The sequence below is a fragment of the Phoca vitulina genome, unplaced genomic scaffold, assembly GCF_004348235.1.
Source record: "Phoca vitulina isolate PV1807 unplaced genomic scaffold, GSC_HSeal_1.0 scaffold25, whole genome shotgun sequence".
NCBI classification, from domain to species: domain Eukaryota; kingdom Metazoa; phylum Chordata; class Mammalia; order Carnivora; family Phocidae; genus Phoca; species Phoca vitulina.
This window is the reverse complement of record NW_022589728.1, coordinates 28,719,874-28,740,121: the sequence shown is the minus strand read 5'-3', so window position 1 is coordinate 28,740,121 and position 20,248 is coordinate 28,719,874. Positions and strand designations below refer to the sequence as shown.

The following is a 20,248-nucleotide window of genomic DNA, read 5'->3' as shown; positions in this document are numbered from 1 at the left end:
CTATGGACGATAGCCCAGTTTACTTATTCATGAGGCTGTGTGGTTTCAATCATTTATGATTTTCTGCTAAAGCTGGATGTGGTTCCTTTGGTCCTGGAGGACCCATCTGGGTCACTGACAGGACCCTGCTGTGTCCATGTGTGCAGTGTGCTTCTTGGCAGCGCAAAATTCAGCAGCACGGCAGGGAAATCACATCTCACAGACTGGCAAAGGTGGTCTGGGGCCACATGGGAGAACGCGAGGTGTGCCAGGAACCTTCCAAGTGCTTTGAAAGGGGGTCTCTTTCTCAGAATGTTCCGTCTGAACCTATGGTTATCTCCTTCGGTCCTGAATGTTTTTTTTGAAGGGGAACAGATTGAAGACCTCGCCTGCTGTGCTGGCCTGTCAGAGTGAAAGAGAAAAGAGAGGCTGCCGGCTGCCCTAGAAGGGAAGTGAGTCAGCAGGGCACAGGTTTCCTTCAAACTCTAATTATTGTCTCGCTGCTTAGGGGATTGTCTAATCCGATGGCCACCCTTTCAAAATCTGAACTCCAGGGTCAGATACGTGAAGGGGCAAGAGACCAGACCGAACCTTTATTAGTTCACAGAACTCCAATTCTTTATTAATCACAGCTTGCTCACAACGACATACAGGAAAATAGCACTAATGAAGAGTAAATAGGCAGGCAGCAACCTTCAGGAGTTGGGATTTGGGGGAGAAACGACTTCAAAACTGCGATAGGTACTTATGGTGGGTGTCCGGTGATTCTTAGTTGGCACAAATGCCCTGCCTAGCCCCCTTAGCTGTATCAGCCCTCACAGATGGAGTAAGTTTCTTTTTATTTTAATAGGCAGGATTGCCTCACACTGGGGAAGAAAGACCAGCTTGAGTGAAAGTCCGCAGTGTTTTTGATCTTGTTCGTGTGTGTGTTTTAATGCAACAACCAGCTCACAGTTTCCAAGTGGAAAAATACTCAGTAGCATCATGTACTTGTACTATAGGTAAGAGCTTAAAATGAACATCATCAATCATGGCATCCACAAATAAGCCACCTGACACATTAAGTAATTCATTCCATCAAAAGAACTTAAACTAGAGAATTAAGCCCACTTCATGAAGAGCGATTTCATGGCTGCTTGAACCATTTGGATTTGGATCTGTGTTCAGCAGTTTTAAGAGGTTCAACTTTTTGCTTCTACCCAGACTGATCTCAGATCTGTCTTCTCATCCATCCCTTTCTAAAGCCAAAGCACATTTGTAGCACATAATCCAGTAGAAGCAGAAGTAAATGCTATGAATGGTGTTTTTTTTTTTTTTTTTTTTTTCTCAGCCTGGTTTTGTAGTTTCTAGGCAGTTAGTAGATTATGAGTGAACAAATGTGGAGGTTTGCGTGGAATCATAATACCTGTAACCTAGGTATGGTCTTAGTCAAGTTCAGAGATTACAAAGCCGTCTAGGTCATTAGGCAATGGTGGGTTTCTAGCACCATGGACTGTCTACTGACCTCATTTTTCTGTTGGAATGAAAAGGCAGGGAATGGAGTTCAACATGAGGGCTTCAAAAAGAACAGACCTAGCAAATTCATTTGAGTGGAAAGACACAACATCAAAAGCCTGTTACAGGACATGTAAGATTATGAAATAACTTGCATAATGCAATACTTGTATTTTTTAACAAAAATGTAAGTATTTACAAAATAAGATCCAAGGTATTTTTTAAACATCAAGCAAAACATTCTGCAAAGAGACCGCATTGAATTTTTTTTTTTTAATTTTTGATTCTGTTTTTTGTTTTTTATAATGAGTTCTTTTTAAACCATGTCATACATTTCCCATACTGATACCGCATGATCCATTATAATATAGGCAGGGGGATTTACTAATGGTGGGGCGTGCCATACTCTCCATCGCTTCAGCCGGAAAGTTCGACCTGGAGCTCCTTGTTCCTGCGCACCTCGGCAGCATGCCTCTCCTGGAAAACACCAAAGGGAGAAGCAGCGTCACAGAGCCCGGCTCTCTGCTCCACGGAGACCCAGGAAGGCCTGCCTACTCCTTTACAGGGTACCTGTCTCACTGAAAGTCACCCAGTTGTTTGGTGTCTATCTTTAGGAAATTTCTCATTTCACGAGACATGACCACAGGAGACCCAGGACGTGTCATCTTATGGAGGATCTTATAAGACTTACAGCGTCTAAAAAAACCTTAATGCTATATTTGATCAAAACTATGATCGAAAGGTCCTATGATTAAGAGAATTTTGAATATGACGACTACTGTCTAAATCCAGGAAGTAGCAATAAAACATCACATTGTTGCTTACCCTGTCATTTTTAATGGTTTCCTTTTTTTCCTCTTCTGAATCTGTTAAGGGCTTTATAATTGCCAGTGGACACTTTGAGAGGATTAGTTGCAGGAAGAAGACTTTTTGTATGCTTCCTAAATGCTTACCCTGTTTGTCAGGGCCTTTCAAAGCTTGAGTCCAAATGACCTTTCCAGCCTTACCCTCCACTCTTCTCCTACATACACATACTTGATGTTTTTATGTAATGGAGTTGTCTTTTCATGCAATTTTTAATGCTTGAGATTCCTAGTCTTCTGTCTCTATTTGGTCAGGATCATAAACCTACTCTTTAAAACCTGTAGCAGTTATGTCTTCCTCCACGAAGAGTTTCAGGAGACCACAAAATAAAATTAATCTTACTTTTCTTTTGAACACCTGCATAAACCTTTGCTTATAAGTGGCAGCCATTTTATTCTAACTTCTACTATGGGCATTCCTGTTCGTGTCTCATCTTCTATATTAAGTAGAAGCTTATATATAAGCTCACTGAAGGCCAGGACTGTATTTTCTCACTTTTGTTACACTTGCTGGGCATAGCAGAGTGTTCTGCACTAAGCCCGTGATTGTTTATTTACATGAGGAACTGAGGCGCTAAGTTTGGTTTGAGAACTGAACTTTCTGTGGAGGGAAGTGAGGGGAAGGGTGGATCAGGTATTTTTCAGTACACAGTTCTATACTGAATGACTATAAACCCCTTGTCTTGCATATCATAGGTACTAAATAATTGCTTGTTGAATTGAAATTTTAAAATGCTAAAAATTATTAGTATTATTTCTTTTTCTACTTAGAGTATTATTTATATTGCTATTTTTTCCCCCTGTAGCTCCAGAAATTTCTTCTGGCTCTATGGATTCCCTTAGTTCAGGGGCAAAGACCTCGACCAGCTGTAAAGTAAATCTTATCATTAAACTCGATTAATCTCAATGAGTCCCTGCTTGCTGTGTTCTTTATAATACTGAGCACTTATCAAGCACTTAATAGGTAAGCAGTTCTGCATAAATACAAATTTTTACCTGTTAAGTTCCCTGTTCCTCCTCACAACAATCCCACGGTAGAGGCATTATTCTGGTTCCCATTTAACAGATGAAGAAACTGAGGCACGGAAAGCCTACGCCACTTGCCCAAGATCACAGAACTAACAAGCGGCAGAGCCGGGACTCCACGTCGGGAAGCCCGGCTCTACAGCCCACTCTGTTAACCACTACTCCACAACCTCACTGTTAGCGGAGGGAAAAGATTTAATAGTTGGGCGGCAACATGTATCTTTTCAAATGTGGGTGCTGGGAGAAAAAGGCGTATAACATCTTACACTTCCTTCAAAGATAGAATTGGACTAAGGAGGAAGTTGACTCCAGTGAGTTGAAACACAATTTTATTTAATTGGTTTAAATGAGCTTTTTGTGTGTGCTGAAAAGCTGTGACGAGAGGGGGGAAAAGGCTTATATAGGGAAGTCATGTCTGTCCCATTTCGAAATGTCACAGAGGAAGGAGCAGAGATACAGCTGGCCCTTCCTTCTTTTTGTCCCGCCATCACGAGGAAAAACATGCAGCAAAATCTTTCTCATGCAGAAAGAAGCTAATTAGTGAGAGCTGAGCTCTGACAAAAACTGAGAAAAAGCCCAGACCATTAGTATACTAGGGCAAAATAACAGAGACCCAAGCCTAAGGACTGATACAAACTCAAATTTCTAACAGGGAGCATTATAATTAGTATTCCTGGGCCTCCCTGGAGCACACTTCTTATGAAACTCAAAATTAGTTGTAAGGAAATGGGTTCTGCTACAGGAAAGAACAAAGAGATCTGTGAGCTGGAGAGAAACATTAAAAAAGGGAAAATAAATTATTTCTGAGTTTCTAGGAAAAATATTGTTTATTTTCAGGTAGTTTAGTAAATATATTATTTGAAAACTTTGTATTCAAATCCCCAAATATATACCCATGAAACTGTAATTTGACTTTCTATCAGAATGTGGGAGAATCAAAGGGCAGACATGCGGGAGGTTTTCAACATAGTCTTTTTTATTTTTTATTTTTATTTTTTAAATCAGGAAACCGCAATTGTTAGAAGTTACTAAGGTAGTTGTGATGCTCTGAGAAAGCTCATAAAGAAGTCACGGCTATTCTTTGACAAGATGCATCTCATTATTGAGCTTCCACTATTCGGCGGGTGCTGTCATATGCTTGGTGAGACAGACTGAAGCAGATCTACGTTTACAAAGTTCTCTGCGATTTCCCTCCTTCCTCCCATCAATATAAGGGAAGTGTAATAAATCATCTTTTAGCATTGTATGCAACTATTCCCTTGATACGCAAATATGTATGAAAGGAAAAGTTAGGAAAAATTCCAATTCCTTAAGAAAATGTGATTAGAGAGATTTCTGTGCTGAAACCAAGAAATATGAGGTCTTCCTTTTTTTTCTCTTTACCTTTTAATGTCTCCTTTGCCTCACTAGGTATCAAATACAAACCAGGGATTTGAATTAGATGACCCAGAGTATCAGTTCCATCTATGAAATTCTGTTATCTGAGTCTATTTAAGTGCAAAATGAGGTCAATCAATATCATCAAGAATTCTTTTGACAAATGACCATGCGCTTGCAAAACAAAAGAGGGGTCAGGAGTGAGCTGTGAGTGCCAGGAAGGCATGTTTTCATATATATCAAGATGACAGTGGTTACCGGAGTATAAACTTCCAATGGTACTGCCAAGCCTGCTTACTGGGCAGTGTTTGATGATTGACAAAGAATTGCAGCTCTAGCTTAGTATAGATGTTGGGAATCAAGAAGACATGGGTTCAAATCTAGACTCTGTGGTCTACTTAGCTTTGTGATCTTGACCAAATGGCGTAATCTCTCTAAGGACAAAGTTCCTTAGATGTGCAACGGGGACAATAACAGTATCTCCTTTCAGGGTTGTTGTTTGGATTACATGCAATAGTACACGCAAAATGGCTGGCCTACAGGGACCAATTGGTAACAGCTAGTTTTAACTCCTCTTTTCCTTTCATTATTCATTCATCTGATATGTTCAATAGTAAATATATAAATGGCACTTGTGAATAAGAATGAACCCCCCCAAAAAACAAAGTCAGATGAGAAGAATAAAAATTGACCATAGATGAAAACTAATAATGGCTGAAATCTCGATCTAAAGAGTTATATAGCATCAAAATCATCCTTTAGGAAAAGAATCACAGAATCTTATTCCCTCAAACTATTTTTATTATTTTAAGCTATATCATATTATGTGATGTGATTGTCACTGAAATAATGGCTATAATGTTTTCACTTCAACTTTTCTATATTGTTAGAGGTCCTGGCCTACATCAAAAGATTGGTAATTGGCTGTACATTTAAATGTTTGATGTTAAACTTATGTGTTTAATGAATGTATGTATTATTGTTAAAATGATTATACCCGCTTTAACTGATTTTTCAAAATTACCCACTACAGATCCTGTTCGGGTCTGATGAGAGAGCTGTTGCTACTCAGGGTTCCTGGTGGGCCAGGCAGCGCATTTTCTGCAGGATACTCTCGAGCGTTAGGGGAGGAAGGACATGTTAGGGGAGGAAGAAAGTGTCTCTTTAATCCTTTCTGTGTGGCAGGAACAGGTGCTTTTCTTTCTGTCTCCATCTCTGTCTCTGTCTCTGTGTCTCTTTCTATTATTCTATTCCAAGAATAAGAACATTTTAAACTTCACCAGAGTGTCACTCATAATCCACAGACTACACTTTTGAGTCCTGGGGATGACTATTTATGTCACTCAACTTGAAGACTGTCGGGTATGTGTAATTTCGATTTGAGTGACATAAACAGATCAGCCTAGTGTAGCTCTTTGTGGCACAGCCCCTCCTTCGTCCACACCTTTCTCCACATTTGATTCCTTTCTATATCATAAGCTGGAGTGTTGAGGTGAGGTGTTATGAAAACAGAAATTGAAAAAAAAAGTGTAAAATTCTTTTCTGAAGGAAAAAAGAACAGTTTTATGGAACACAGATTAAAGAATATTTAAATATAATTTATGACAACATAACAAAGCATATTTAAGAAGTCTTTAGCTCAGTAGTTCTCAACTCCTGCTAAATATTAGCGCCGACTGGCAAATTTTAAAAGTAATACTGAACTCGGGGTCCCATCCCAGACAATTACATCAAAATCTCTTAGTTTAAAGAGTACTTCAGTAGATTCTAAAGTGCAGTTGAGATGGCTTTTGCTTTAGGCTTTCAGTTTTAGCTAAAGACTCTGAGCCTAACATGGCTGGGTCTCCAAGAAGTTTGTGGGACGTTATCAATGAATGACACCCAAGAAACCATGGACACCACGGGAAGACATGCTCTGCTCGGATGCTCTGTTCTCTTATTTGAGGGGTGAAGGGCAGGGTGAGGGGGAGGCAGAGTGCCGGCAAAAGCTCACGTGGAATTGTATCACGTCTCCTGGCTAATTGATAGGGTCAGTGAGGCCTGTCAAAATGGTGGGAATTTAGTGTGTTAGCCTTGATGTGGATTTATTTTTACTCACATTTTCCCAGTGCTTTTGTATTTACTATCTCTATTGGTTCATATGATATGTTGACTTATTCTCTAATTTTTGCTGCTAGGTTATTTATTGCTGGGTTTTATATTGCCTGCATGGGGAAAGAGATGGTTAGTAAATGCTCTTTGATATTACATCCCCTTCCAGGTTTCTAAGCACATAGTCAGTACTCCATAAATACTCATTGAATGGCTAACTCATTAATAGGTCTCATTTTCAGTGGTAATCATCTTTTGAGGCATCAGATTCCAGAACAGCTTATGTATGTTAGCAGTTTCATGCATTTTCAGCATTACTATTATTACTGATTCTCTTTTTAATTTTAATCTCATTGCAGTAATTTCATTCAAACAAAAGGCTAGATATAGGTAATAATAAAAAACTTACTTTGTCTTATTTTAGGAAAAAGAAAACATATTTAAAATACATCAAAAGGAAGTAAATTTGGTATTCCATAAGGAGTCTCTCCACTTTATGGAGAAGATAATAGATCTTGGCTAACCCCGGCCAAAGATCTCATTAGATTTGAAAAGCATCTCTGTGGCTATGAAATACCAGGGGAAATGTGGTCTTAAAAATGATCTGCACTGTATCATTCAGCACGGGATAGAATATTGTCAGCTGAGATTTAAATCAGAATATATAAACCACTAGTTCTCAAACCTGGCTGAATATTGGAGTCATCTGGAGAGTTTTAAAAAAATATAGATGCCTGGGTCTCACCCCTGGAGATTCTGCAGCTTCATATCAGGAATGTTAAGCTGTCCACAGGTTGATTATTTCCAGGACAAATTGCATGTCTGTATGCATGTGTGTCTGAAAGAGGGTAGAGACTAAATCTGGGTGAGAATGGGGAAGAGTGAAAAAAGGTGCTGGGCAGGGAGTGAGTGAAGAGAAACACACAGAGAAAAAGAAACTGCCTATTAAAATTGAACACTTCTGGAAATACTAGTTAAAACGTGGAAATTTCACGTACCATTTTATAATTGAAATCAAGAGGGACATGCTGCATATTAGTATATGTGTAATTTCAAAAACAATAATGGTCTTGGTTGTTGATGATATAAATGTTGCACTGGATACTAAGGTCTAATGGAAAATCCTGGAATATGACCAGCATGTCCCATTCCTAGCAACTCCACTTGATTTTTTTTTTTTCGGGCCTAGGATATGAGGGAGTTGACTCATAATTATTCAGAGCAGAATACATGGTGGTCTTTTGCTGTCCATGGTACCAGCTCCAGTCAGCAAGAATCTCCTTGGTTGTGCATAAACGTGTGAACGGAGGATAAATGGAAGAAGACCAAATGGTTCAAGGTGAGGGGCATAAATTTCATCCACTGGAACTTTGCTCTCCTGCATCTCAGCAAAGCACTTGCTATGGTACCACCACATGAAACATGCAGACAGCCGAAGTGCCCCTTCAAATTCTGACCTGATGCACTTAGGTGAAGCACAATGACATTGTTCTGAGAGTGTTGGAAGCACTAGCTTATATAAGTAACTTTAAGATTCTGACCAAGGCATTCAGTGGCTCTCCGTTCCTGCCCAGGTCACCCAGTACTTTCTCTATACACCTCGGAGAGCCTCACTGTCCTACTGCTGTGTCAGCCCACACACGCTTCCCCAGCAATGCTTTCAAAAATTCCTCAAGAGCACAGATGCCCACCAAAATCTCCATGGAATTAAATGTTTATATTTTTAGGTTTTATGCCTGATTTCTTTTGGTTCTGGCCTGACATTTGTAATCAGAGAATGGGAGTGAAAACAGAGTCATCAGAATAGATGAGAACATCAGAATAGGGTTGCCTGATTCTTAGATGAGATGGGCCAATTCTAGTAGACGAGATGAGTTTTCCTAAGAAATACTCAGAAAACAGGAGGCTGATCTTGTCTAGATTCTTAATGCTCTGATGACAGGGAGAGTCCTACTTTTCTCTCCAGTGCCAACATGTCATAGCACTCAGTACTGGTGCTGGGGGCAACTGCTCAGGAAAGGACTGAGGCATTGGTTCTCAAAAAATCATATTTCTCAATGCTTCATCCAATTTCTGGAGATGGAAAAGCTAAACAATCTATAGCTATACATTTTCAAAGGAAAGTTTTCTGGATGGTGGTGGATAGATAGCAATAGAGCCCACAAAAAGGAAAGAGAGAACACTTTCCAGAGAATCTCCAGCACTGCTCAACCCGATTGAAGAGTTGGTGAGAAGAAAGGCACCAGGATATGAGAACTTTGGGAAATGAACATCCCTTACTAGCTCCCTTTTGCTTTGGTTTCGTGCAATGTTATTATACCCTAGTTTTCCATGTAGATTTTCCTACATGGAGAGTATGGGCTTCTCGTTTTTTTATAGATATTCTGTCATTTTCTGACAAATGTATTTTTCCAAATTATTATTTATATATTTAGCATTACATTTTAGTGAAGTAAATATTGAATGTATTATTTTATTATATATTATTGTTACTTATTAATTATTACTTATATGGCATATTTCATATTTCCAATTTAATATTTTTCTAGTAGGCTGGTTCTTCAAGTTTATACAGAAGTCTTTTCTATACTTGAAAAGCATGGATCAGCCTCCCTGAATTCATTCACCGCTAAAAAAATCTGACCCAGTTCTAGCTTCATTGTTGGGTTCCTATTCCTCTACCACGGTGCAGTGCCCATGAAGTCAATGCTACCATGGGAGAACCTGCCCGAGGGGTTGGCTGTCTTTTCACTTGAAGCAAGTTTTGACTAAGTCTCTGGTGCCAGGGCATTTGAGAGCTCACCCAGCTGTGTTGCATATGAACGCATGTTTATGCCCAGAACTTTGCCGGGATTACCTTTTCCTGCAGACGTTCAATAATAGCAGCTAGATTAGCCTCACGGTTTTCTTTAATTTGTTCCATTTTCAGGATCAGCTTTTCCTCCGCCATTTTGCTGAAGTTGTTGTTCTCCTCCAAAGCCTTCTGAAGGACTTCTCGCTCATGTTCCCTCTTCTCTGCCAATTGTTTCAGCACCTGGGCCTCCTGAGACTGGGGAAGAAAAACATATCCATCTTATAGTCACCCACATGCAAACCTGGCAGAACAATGGTCCACTGATTCGAGAGTGTTCTTTTCAGATGAACACTACTTCTAGCCTTGAGCACTGTTACCATTCAGTACTCACCTGCATGGCTTAGAGTTTTCTATAGAATGCGGTTAGCTGAAATTTCAGCTGTGAATTTTCTGGATGCACTGTCTTAGAAGAAGCATTTAACCCAGATTGAGGAGTTTTTGTTTTTTAGAATAAGAGGGGAGAGTGACGGGGGATGGGTTAGCCTGGTGATGGGTATTAAAGAGGGCACGTACTGAATGGAGCACTGGGTGTTATACGCAAACAATGAATCATGGAACACTACATCAAAAACTAATGATGTAATGTATGGTGATTAACATAACATAATAAAATTAAAAAAAAAAGAATTAAAAAAGAAGAATAAGTTGCTGCTAAGCATTTATGTAACCGGGGATGCTGCAATTAATCACTGGATAGCAGCATCCATCAAAGCCTAAGGAAAATATGGGAAGATTGGGGAAAGTTCCAGTCTTTGCCTTGCCCCACTTTTTGATCAGCTATAGGCTGAGTCCTGCAGTAAGCTTTTCAACTCCAGCCAATCAAATCGCCAAATTCATTTTCTCATTTTATTCCAACATTCCAATGCCGCCCCCCCACCTCCAATCTGCTTGTTTTTCTTTCATTAGCCAAATTTTCTTTGGAGACTTGCGAACAGTGCAAAGTTAATGTCCACTTGGCCACAGAAAATATTAAGCTCTTATTCTAACCTCCTCTTGAACATGCTGAGGTCACCTGGGTAATCTTTGAAACCCTGTGGTTACTTAGTGATTAGAACAGAAATGTCAGAGCCAGATGCACCCCACCCAGCATCCCTCCACATTTTGTGCCCTGTAATTCTCCTGCAGCATCAAGAGGCTGTTCAACTCTATACAGTGTAGGTTAACAATCACTGAGGTGCTTGATAAAAATGCAGAGGCCTGGTACCTACCCCCTCCCCTAATTCTGTGGTTCTTTCCTAAGATCCAGGAATCTATATTTTTGATAAGCTTCCTTGGTGATTCTAATGCAGGTCATCCACAGAATACCTTCTGGAAAATGCACTGGCATGGTCTATGGTGTCAAGCCTGTGTTGGTGACCTAGATGTGCTATTTAACTTGATTTTTACCTCCATAAGATCAGCTAAAAGAAGTCTTACTCAATACTGAGCTATCAGGTTTTTTTTTTTTTTTTAAGATTTTATTTATTCATTTGAGAGAGAATGAGAGAGAGAGAGAGCATGAGAGCAGGGAGGGTCAGAGGGAGAAGCAGGCTCCCCATTGAGCAGGGAGCCCGATGTGGGACTCGATCCTGGGACTCCAGGATCATGACCTGAGCCGAAGGCAGTTGCTTAACCAACTAAGCCACCCAGGTGCCCTGAGCTATCCAGGTTTAAGACTAAATTATTGCACACTCATTGTTCCTGGGTAATGCCTAGCACTGGCTGGTGCTCTGAGGTGAGCCTTCACAGGAGTAATTGTAAATGGCACATCAAAAAAAATATTTCACAGCTTGTCAAATATTGATTACTATTAAAAGCATTAATAGGAAACCATTTTAGCTAACAGTGGTCACGGGGCCTTATAGGAGAGATCTTGGTACATAAACACCGTGAAGTTTGACAGGGGAAGAAACTTCTCTTCAGGTACAGTTCTACAGGAATGGTAAAATCAGGCAGCCTTGAGACTCTTTGCTGATGTGTTTATTCTGAAGTTCATCAGGAAGAGGTCTAGTGACTCCCTGGAGATTAGAACATTTTGGGAACTAGCCCTATGTCTTCTTTTAACCCCCAAACGGTTCCACTGAAATCTTCAGGAAACTCATCACATTTTGCTTTGTTGTAGTTTCCAAAAAACCCAGTATGAGAAATAACGAGAAAGTGTTAACACAGAATAAAATCAAAATCAAATGGAGCCTTTTGGGAAGAAACATGAAAAAATATTTTCTAGCTGGTTCATCCTCCTGCCTCTAGGTGGGACTATAGGTAAAGCATCCTACATTGATTTTGCTTCTTTACTGCTACCAGGACTACTGAATTGTGACAGAAACACACTAACTACAGATGTGTGTGTTTGTGTGTGTGTGTGTGTGTGTGTGTGTGTGTAAAGTTTCTCTCTGATGGACTCCAGGGCAAGGGATCATGTGCTTGCTGTTCTTCACTGTATCAGCTCACAGAGACAGTTACCAGAGAGTTATCATTACCAAGGGGCAACTGAGTAATTTCTAATTTCAGGTGCTCAAATTTACTGTGGCACTTTTAAAATTGTGTTCTAACTTACAGTTTGTATTTGCATTCTTAATTTTCTTTTGTGAAAGACCTAAGACAGTCAGGAGACGGCAGGGGAATAGAATTGAGAAGGGAAGCCCTGGGGATTCAAAGGACAATATCGCAGCCCATACCTTTTCAAATGTCTCGCCTGGTGGCGCACATTTGGTCTGCGTGAACAAACACTCCCACAGGCCCCATCGTCAGTGACGGAGGGCAGCCTATCGCCTCAGTGGGTGGAGCGTTTGGCTCCGTTTGAGCTGCCTCAGTTAATGGCATTAGTACTTTGGCAGCCACTGGGGCTAAATGAGACTACCCAGCATTGATGTCAAGTGTATTTCTTTAGCACAATTAATGGGGTGAAACAGAAACAGAAGGCAGTCCAGAGCATTCTCACATGAGGCCACTGCTAAATGACGAAGACGGGCCAAACCGCACCACTTCAGGCCTGCTCCTCCCTCTCGTGTCTTGTCTTATACAGAGGGAAGGTTATATTCACCATCGTCTCGACTAACTCATTTTTAGGATCTAATGATTACCTGTGTTTCAAATATTTAAAGCTCACATCCATTAAAAAAAAAATTATGACATGAAGTTGATCATGGAAAGAATTCCACACTGAAAAAATACTTATGATGGCGCCCTCTTTTGGCTTCTTCTCACAAGTACTCAACTCTTAAACACATTCGTACGCAGAGCTAATAGTCTTGGGGCCTTTACCTCAGTTCCTAAAGTCTCCATAATTCCACTGCTGAGACAGTCAGACTCCTTTTTCTTTCTTTTGCAGCCTAGCACCCAGATATCATTGCCTACAACTTCTCTGACTTTATTCTTGGGAAAACATTGATTCTCTTATATATACACCTTAATCTCCCAAGGGCACCTGGGGGCTCAGTGGGTTAAGCCTCCAACTCTTGGTTTTGGCTCAGGTTGTGATCTCAGGGTGGTGAGATGAGCCCCTCATCAGTCTCCACGCTTAGTGGGGAATCTGCTTGCGATTCTGTCTCCTTCTCCCGCTTGTGCTCTCTCTCTCTCTCTCTCAAATAAATAAATAAATCTTAAAAAAAAGTACACCTTAATCTCCCAGTCACAGCCTCAAGGAAGAAAACTGGTTATGATTCTAATATTTCTATCAGTGAGCAAATAAAGCATTTAGTTCAGAAAACTGCCTTAAAATATAAGGTGTGTGTGAGGATGTAGAATAAAAATATGTGCTAGACAAATGTGGAAATATTTCCCTTCACTTTGGCAGAAGTAAAGTTCTCACTGCATGGTGGACGAGGTGTTTTTATTTTATTCCTTGCTTGGGCAGATTAGCAGAAAAGAACCCCGACTGGGAGGCTTGAAAGGTAGGATTTACTAAAAGTTGTTAAAAATAAATTGTTTAAGGGAAAAGGATCTGACCATGGAGGACCATCTCTGAATAGCATGTACCTAATATAGAAGATCACTGACACACTGAAATGGAAAATTAGGGCATGATAATCATCAGCTGATATAATGCAAATGTCAAGGCAAACTATTTATAGAACCGAGACATCCAACACGACATTCTGGGAGACCAGGGAACCTTCTCCACCTTGCTACTGTAATAATGGAGGCACAGAATTGGTGAAAACCTTTTCTAGGCATAAACCTCCCCACAATGAACTCAGTATCACTGAAATGATTACATGAGACGTACGTGAAGGGAAAAATAATGAGACAGGGAGAGGAGTTATTGTACATTTAGGAACACTTTAACATTTTCCAAAGAGGTTCATTACCATTCCTTGTATCACTGAGTATGAATTTAATTACTATACAAATGAAATGGAAGATAAATTTGAGTTAAGTGGTATATAAAACTCACTTTATTTTATGTACACATAAGAGATTTAAGACTATATTTTAGATAGTGCTAGTGTCCCACTTACTTCGGAAGTGAACACACTTCTAGCCCTTTATTTTATGTCTCCTTTCATCATTTGGATATATTACTTGCCACTAACTAGATCTCCTAGTATGAGTGTCTTTACAATGTTAAGTTAGAGGATGTGTCTCTAATTTTTGGCTTTACTGTTAACAATGAAAAAAACATTAGTAACCCAGTTGCAATCATAAATAATGTCTTGTTAAGATATGATAATTGAATATAATTGTGTAAAACAAAAGGGTGCCATATTCACTTTGTGTTGAAGAGTGAGAAGCATAATAAAAATTTTAAAATGATTAAAACCCAAAGACCTTTAGAGTGAGCTCTTCTGCTAAAGCCTGTACTGAGTTTACTGTAGTGAACTCCTAGGAAAAGAACTACGGGGGGAGGGTGGTGGTGGTGATCTTCACTGAGGGGACAACACACATGAGGGTTCTGTGGACCAGGTGTCAAATTCTCCACGCAGCAGATGCTTCCCGAATGTTGAATTACAAATAATCTAGCACTTCAGCTCATAATCCATGCTGTACAAACCACCCCGCTCTTTTCCTGGATGCAACTTTAATTGCCATCTATGAGATGCCAACAAACAGAAAAGGTAAGTCTATCAAGTTTGGTGACTCATGGTCCACTTTATTCCATTTTGTTAAAAATAAGCAATGCATCTTTCTTTCAGAGATTCGGGGACTTTGGGGTTGATAGGCACCAATATTGTCAGTATGGGTATCTCACTGAACTGGTTTGAGTAGTGCTCTTTTTAATTCAATCTATTTTAGGGTGAGATTTTATCCATGTCATTAGAATTCTTAAATTTTCATCATTTTTTCCTAATACTAATTTTCCTCAGGCCACTGGTAGCTGGGCAGACCTATTTATATACCCACTACCTATCAAACTGTTTCTCTTTCTTTGTAACTTGATAAATAAATTTTATAATATTTGAAAATATTTATGAAATGTATGGTAACATTTCAGTATCTTTGTTAATAAGAAACTTCTTTTCTTTATAAAATTGTGAATTTTTGAAAACAGAGAGGGACACAAACCATAAGAGACTCTTACCTATAGGAAACAAACTGAGGGGTGCTGGAGGGGAGGGGGATGGGGTAACTGGGTGATGGACATTAAGGAGGGCACTTGATGTAATGAGCACTGGGGGTTATATGCAACTGATGAATCCCTGAACTCTACCTCTGAAACTAATCATACACTATATGTTTAATTGAATTTAAATAAAATAAAATTTAAAAAATTGTGAGTTTGCTGGACTATATAGCCTCTATGGACAGGAACCAGATGTGTTTTTGCATAATAATAGCAAATTGTCCCACAGTGCTTGTCATGTGTCTTCATGTAGGATAGGTCTTCCTGGTTCTCACATTAACTCCACGACAGAGGTCCTATTATTAGTCTCATTTTACAGATGGATAAAATAAGACATAGACAGGTTAGTGACTTGTCCAAGGTCACACAGCTATTATGTGGTAGAACCAGACTTTGATCGCAGGTATTGTCTTAAACATATGTTCTCATCCACTGTGCTTTTTAAAGATTCTCTTAAACACTATGGTTGGCTTATGATGACCATATAATTTGTTGTCCAAACTGGGGCACTTATGAAATTGAAATGATAATACTGATATCAGAAAAAAACAGGACTAAGCTGGAGTTGTCCTGGGCCAACTGGGATATGGTTAGCTTCACTCTGTTGTTTCTTGTTAAACATTTGTTGAATGAATAAATGGCTGGCTGGCTGAAAGGATGGATGACTAAAGTGTTTCACCCAGGTGGGTCAGTTGCAGTATGGAAACTTTGATTTCACAATATGAGCTTCAAGCTGACCTCATGAGATAATTTGGTCTTATGGAGGCAAATGCTGATTCCCGGAGATAATCAAAGAGAGGAGGAAAAGCAGGAAAAAGGCTTATTTCTTGTGTAACCAGTTTCTTCTGTGAACCAATCAATGGGGCATTAATTCTGGTTCAAAGGAGCCTGAAGGGGGACTGTCCAACCTAGTAACCAGATGGCCTGCGCTGCAATAGTGTCAGCAGATGGTGTGAGGAATTGGGGACACTGCCAAAACATTTATCTCGAAGTGAGTTTGAGCCCATGTGGACATGACTCTATGGCAGCCCTCTAACTATCAATCCAGAAGGCCTCTGCAACATAGCCCAGGTCACTGGTTCCCAGATGTGGTCCCTAAACTCCCTAAACTCCCAGAAGCAGGCCTTTTGATGATACCAATGGAGGGGAAAGGGGCTCATAAGCTTTTTTTTATGTTTTAGAAGTCCTATCAGAAATCATATTTCACCTTTATGTCTATGCCTATTTTTATATTCACACTGAGTTAGAATTAAGTCAATCTAGTGAGAAAATGCTCATTTTTTATGATAATCAAAAATATTAATTGACAGTTATAGATTCCTTTGATTATAACCATGGCAAAAGGAATATATTAATACTATTATATTAATTTACTAATATTATTATATTAATATTATACTACTATTAATAGTATGTTTGATAGGCAGAATCTTTAATAACTTGTAACTATGAGAAAGGAAATGGACCCAGGGCAAAATGTTGCTGACCCCTGGGCTAGGTTGGACATCTGTTTATTTTTGAAAGCCTTTGGTGATTTTTTTTATGTTTTCTGTAATACAGTTTGAGGACCTAACCTGGGATTCAAGGCCCTTCACAATCTCACCTCACTAGTCTCCAACTCCCAAACCAAGTCCACTAGTAACACTGGTCTACCCACTGCCCTGAAAATACACATTATGCATTCTCACCTCTGAGTATCTTTAGTTCAGAACCATTCTCTTAGTCTAGAACACTTCCATGTCTTCTCTAGTTATCTAACACTATTTTTTTTCTAGTCACCCAGCTTTTTTAAGCAGATATTTTTCTGAAAAGATGCTGTGATTCACATCAAATAGTGAAATGGTTTTATTTTCCTCAGTGATCTCCCATTTCATTTGAAGTCAAAGTCAAAGTCATTAAAATGCTACCTTCTGACCTCAATTCCTACTAGTCCCTCCTTGCTCCTTCTGCTTCATCCACACTGAACTTTGTGTTCTTAAACTGTCCTAGCACACTCCTACCTCAGGGCCTTTGCACTTGCTAATCTCTTAACCCCCAGAGAAGAGTTCTACCCCCAGAGAAGAGTTTAAGGCTTACTACTTTCCTTCATGCTTTTTTCCCCCCCCAATATTCTCATATTTAAGAGACCTTTTTTGATCACACTATATGAATAGTGCCTTCCACTCCAGCACTATGAATTACCTTTGCCCTGCTTTATTCAGTGTTATCTGATGTATTATATACTTCACTTGATCTTAGCCAAAAGGCTGAGAAGCGATTGATGTATTATATACTTATTTATTAGCTATTTCTTCCCAATTGGAATAAGGTTGATGAGGCATCTCTATTAGCTGGAACAGTGCCTGTCAAATAGTAGGTTCTTAATATATCTGTTGATCAAGTGATTTTTCCCAGACTAAGAATTCTTTGGATTGTATAATTTATTTATTTATTTATTTATTTGTTTATTTATTTATTTAAATATTTTATTTATTTTATTGAAAGAGAGAGAGCACAAGAGGGGGGAAGCGGGTGAGGGAGAAGCAGACTCCCTGCCGAGCAGGGAGCCCGATGCGGGACTCGATCCCGGGACTCCAGGATCATGACCTGAGCCGAAGGCAGTTGCTTAACCAACTGAGCCACCCAGGCGCCCTGGATTGTATAATTTATTTAGTGCTCTTTCAGAAGATATCCTTTGGAAGTGTATTGACTATAATTTTGTTTTAGGATGTGAAAATGAAATAAAAAGTCAAAACAAGTGATATATTGCCACTTCAACATTTGGCTCTAAAAATTATCATTTACTTATTCATTTAAAAATATTTGTAGTACTAACTATTCCTAGGGACTAATAACAAAAGACACAATCCATGCCTTCATGGCGTTTATAATCTAATAGGGGAGAGTATTAGGGCTAAATATATGCTTACTAATTGTGCTAAGTGCTACCAAAAAAAATAATAATAATAAACTTGAACACCAGGAGAGAGACCAGCAGGTGAACATTGGGCCCAGGGAAGTTCCCTCCCCACAGTGAGGACTTGACAAGTTAACACAGAGCTGAGGGAGCCAAAGAAGAAAGTGTGAGATTTAGAAGATCCTATTACTTCCAGTAGGTCCTAAACTTCACCTGGGTTTGTTCTGATAATGTAAAGATTGAAATCATAGCATGGCAGTTTCTTTTTAACTTCCTGAGTTTCTGTATCAATGTAATTCTTAGAAAATATGTAAAAAAATAGTAAAGTTGAACTGAATAATTACCTGGTACCAATTTGAAAAAGTTAGGCCTAAAATTCCTCCGTGGTTCACTAAAATCTTTCTGGTCTAATGATTTGTATGTCCAACTCAGTAGCTACTAGGCACCTAGGTCTGTTTCATGTTATTTATTTCTTAAAATGTGACTGCTAGAAAAATTTAAAATACATGTGTGGCTCACATTATATTTCTGTTGGATAGCTCTAGTCTATATAGCTGCAGAGATTGCTTTTTTCATGTTGGCAAGGCTAGGAGAATTACCAACTGAACAGTGTGAGAGCTAAGTAGTTATTGTTATACTAACGCTAAACCTCTACAGATAAAAATTGTGGATATCTCTCATTCTGCTTGTCTAAATTCCATTTCCCCTTTTTTAGATAACAACACCTCAATTTTCCTTTAGGGCTCTACTCCTCCACATTTCTCTGCAGGATTCTTACCTCAATGCCTCTGCAGGTTATGCGATCCAGGCTAGCCAATCAAAGTACAGCATCCCCTCCTCCACAAGGATGGGCTCAGGGTCGGGCGTGTGACCCAGGACTGGACACGGAGGCTCAATCCCAGGACTTTTGTTAGAACTACTGGGAAAGAAAAGCACTCTTTCTGCTCCAGTGGCTAATTTGTGAGGAAAATAAATTGGGAGCGACTGTTGGAAACTAAACTTTCTTGGTCTTGAAACCAATTAGAGGCAGGAAGAGATCGATGATAGATCTAAAAAGGTTTACTGCTTGATCTGGATCCAGGTGTTTTTGAAGCTGTAACCTTTCCTAGATATTTTAATCACATACCCACTTTGTGTTTTAGCTAGTTGAATTGAGTTTTGGTTATATGCACGTCCTCATTAAGGTAATCATTGACACATATGCACTGGCTGGAGGTTCTTCGAGGAGAATTAACAAGTCTTCTAACGAGCACTAATTAAGTTGGCACAAGCCAATAGAATAAAATCAATTAATGATTTTTTTAAGTTGGTACTTTCTGTTAATCAGTTATATCTCTTCTAATTAAAACCCTACCAGGACATAATCTATATGATTTTTGCCTTGAAAATTGTAAGAAGTAATACCAGACATGTGAAGGAATACTGATTTTAAAGGCTTTCAAAGAAGATTTTTCCTGGTGTCATGATGCTGGATGATTATATTTGTAAATGTCTTTTAGCCATGAGCCCAATTTCTAGTTCAATTCAATTGTATAAATGTGTAATTGTTGATAATTTATCATCATCAGAGTGTAGGAATCTTACCAGAATTAGTAATTAGCTAACTCAGGGAGTTTTATGAGAATACCCAGTTAATTTTGATAATCTCTGTGTTGTTCTTTCCTTTTAACAATATCCTTCAAATTAAATACGTTACCTGGAAACACCAGCAACATTCTGAACCATGATGTTGAATTTTCATCTTTAAGTTTCAATCTCAGCTCAGTCACTGACTTTCTACTCTAAGCAAGTCACAGCATCTCTATATGACAACCTAGGACCTGTACCTATAAGAGAACTTGAACTGCTTTGAATGCAACACACCCTCACTGTTGTAGTTAGTTACTTATATCTGTGCGTAGCAGTCTTGATGGACTGTAACTGTTAGTTAATTTAGCTTTACTATAAGAAGAAAGCTATAAATAACACCAAAAAAACCCTGCTAAACATTTTTTTAGGCAACTTCCTGTACATAGACTTGGGTTAGTAGCTCAGTTTCCTCCTTTTAAAATCCACATCTATGATAACAGTAGTTGACCCAATATAATAAACATACATGTAAAGAAATACTTCTCAGATGTTTGGAG

General features: G+C 39.1%; 1 protein-coding gene across 1 annotated transcript in view; it reads right to left on the bottom strand.

The window, feature by feature from the left end:
* Positions 1 to 575: 575 nt before the first annotated feature.
* Positions 576 to 20,248, bottom strand: part of STMN2 (stathmin 2) — a 48,981-nt gene continuing 29,308 nt past the window's right edge. Inside the window, exons 4-5 of the mRNA XM_032421553.1 lie at positions 9,688 to 9,879; positions 576 to 1,950 (exon numbers count right to left, since the gene is read on the bottom strand). Of these exons, the coding sequence (XP_032277444.1) occupies positions 1,891 to 1,950; positions 9,688 to 9,879 (252 nt within the window). The 3' untranslated portion in view covers positions 576 to 1,890. The remainder of the gene's footprint in view (positions 1,951 to 9,687; positions 9,880 to 20,248) is intronic.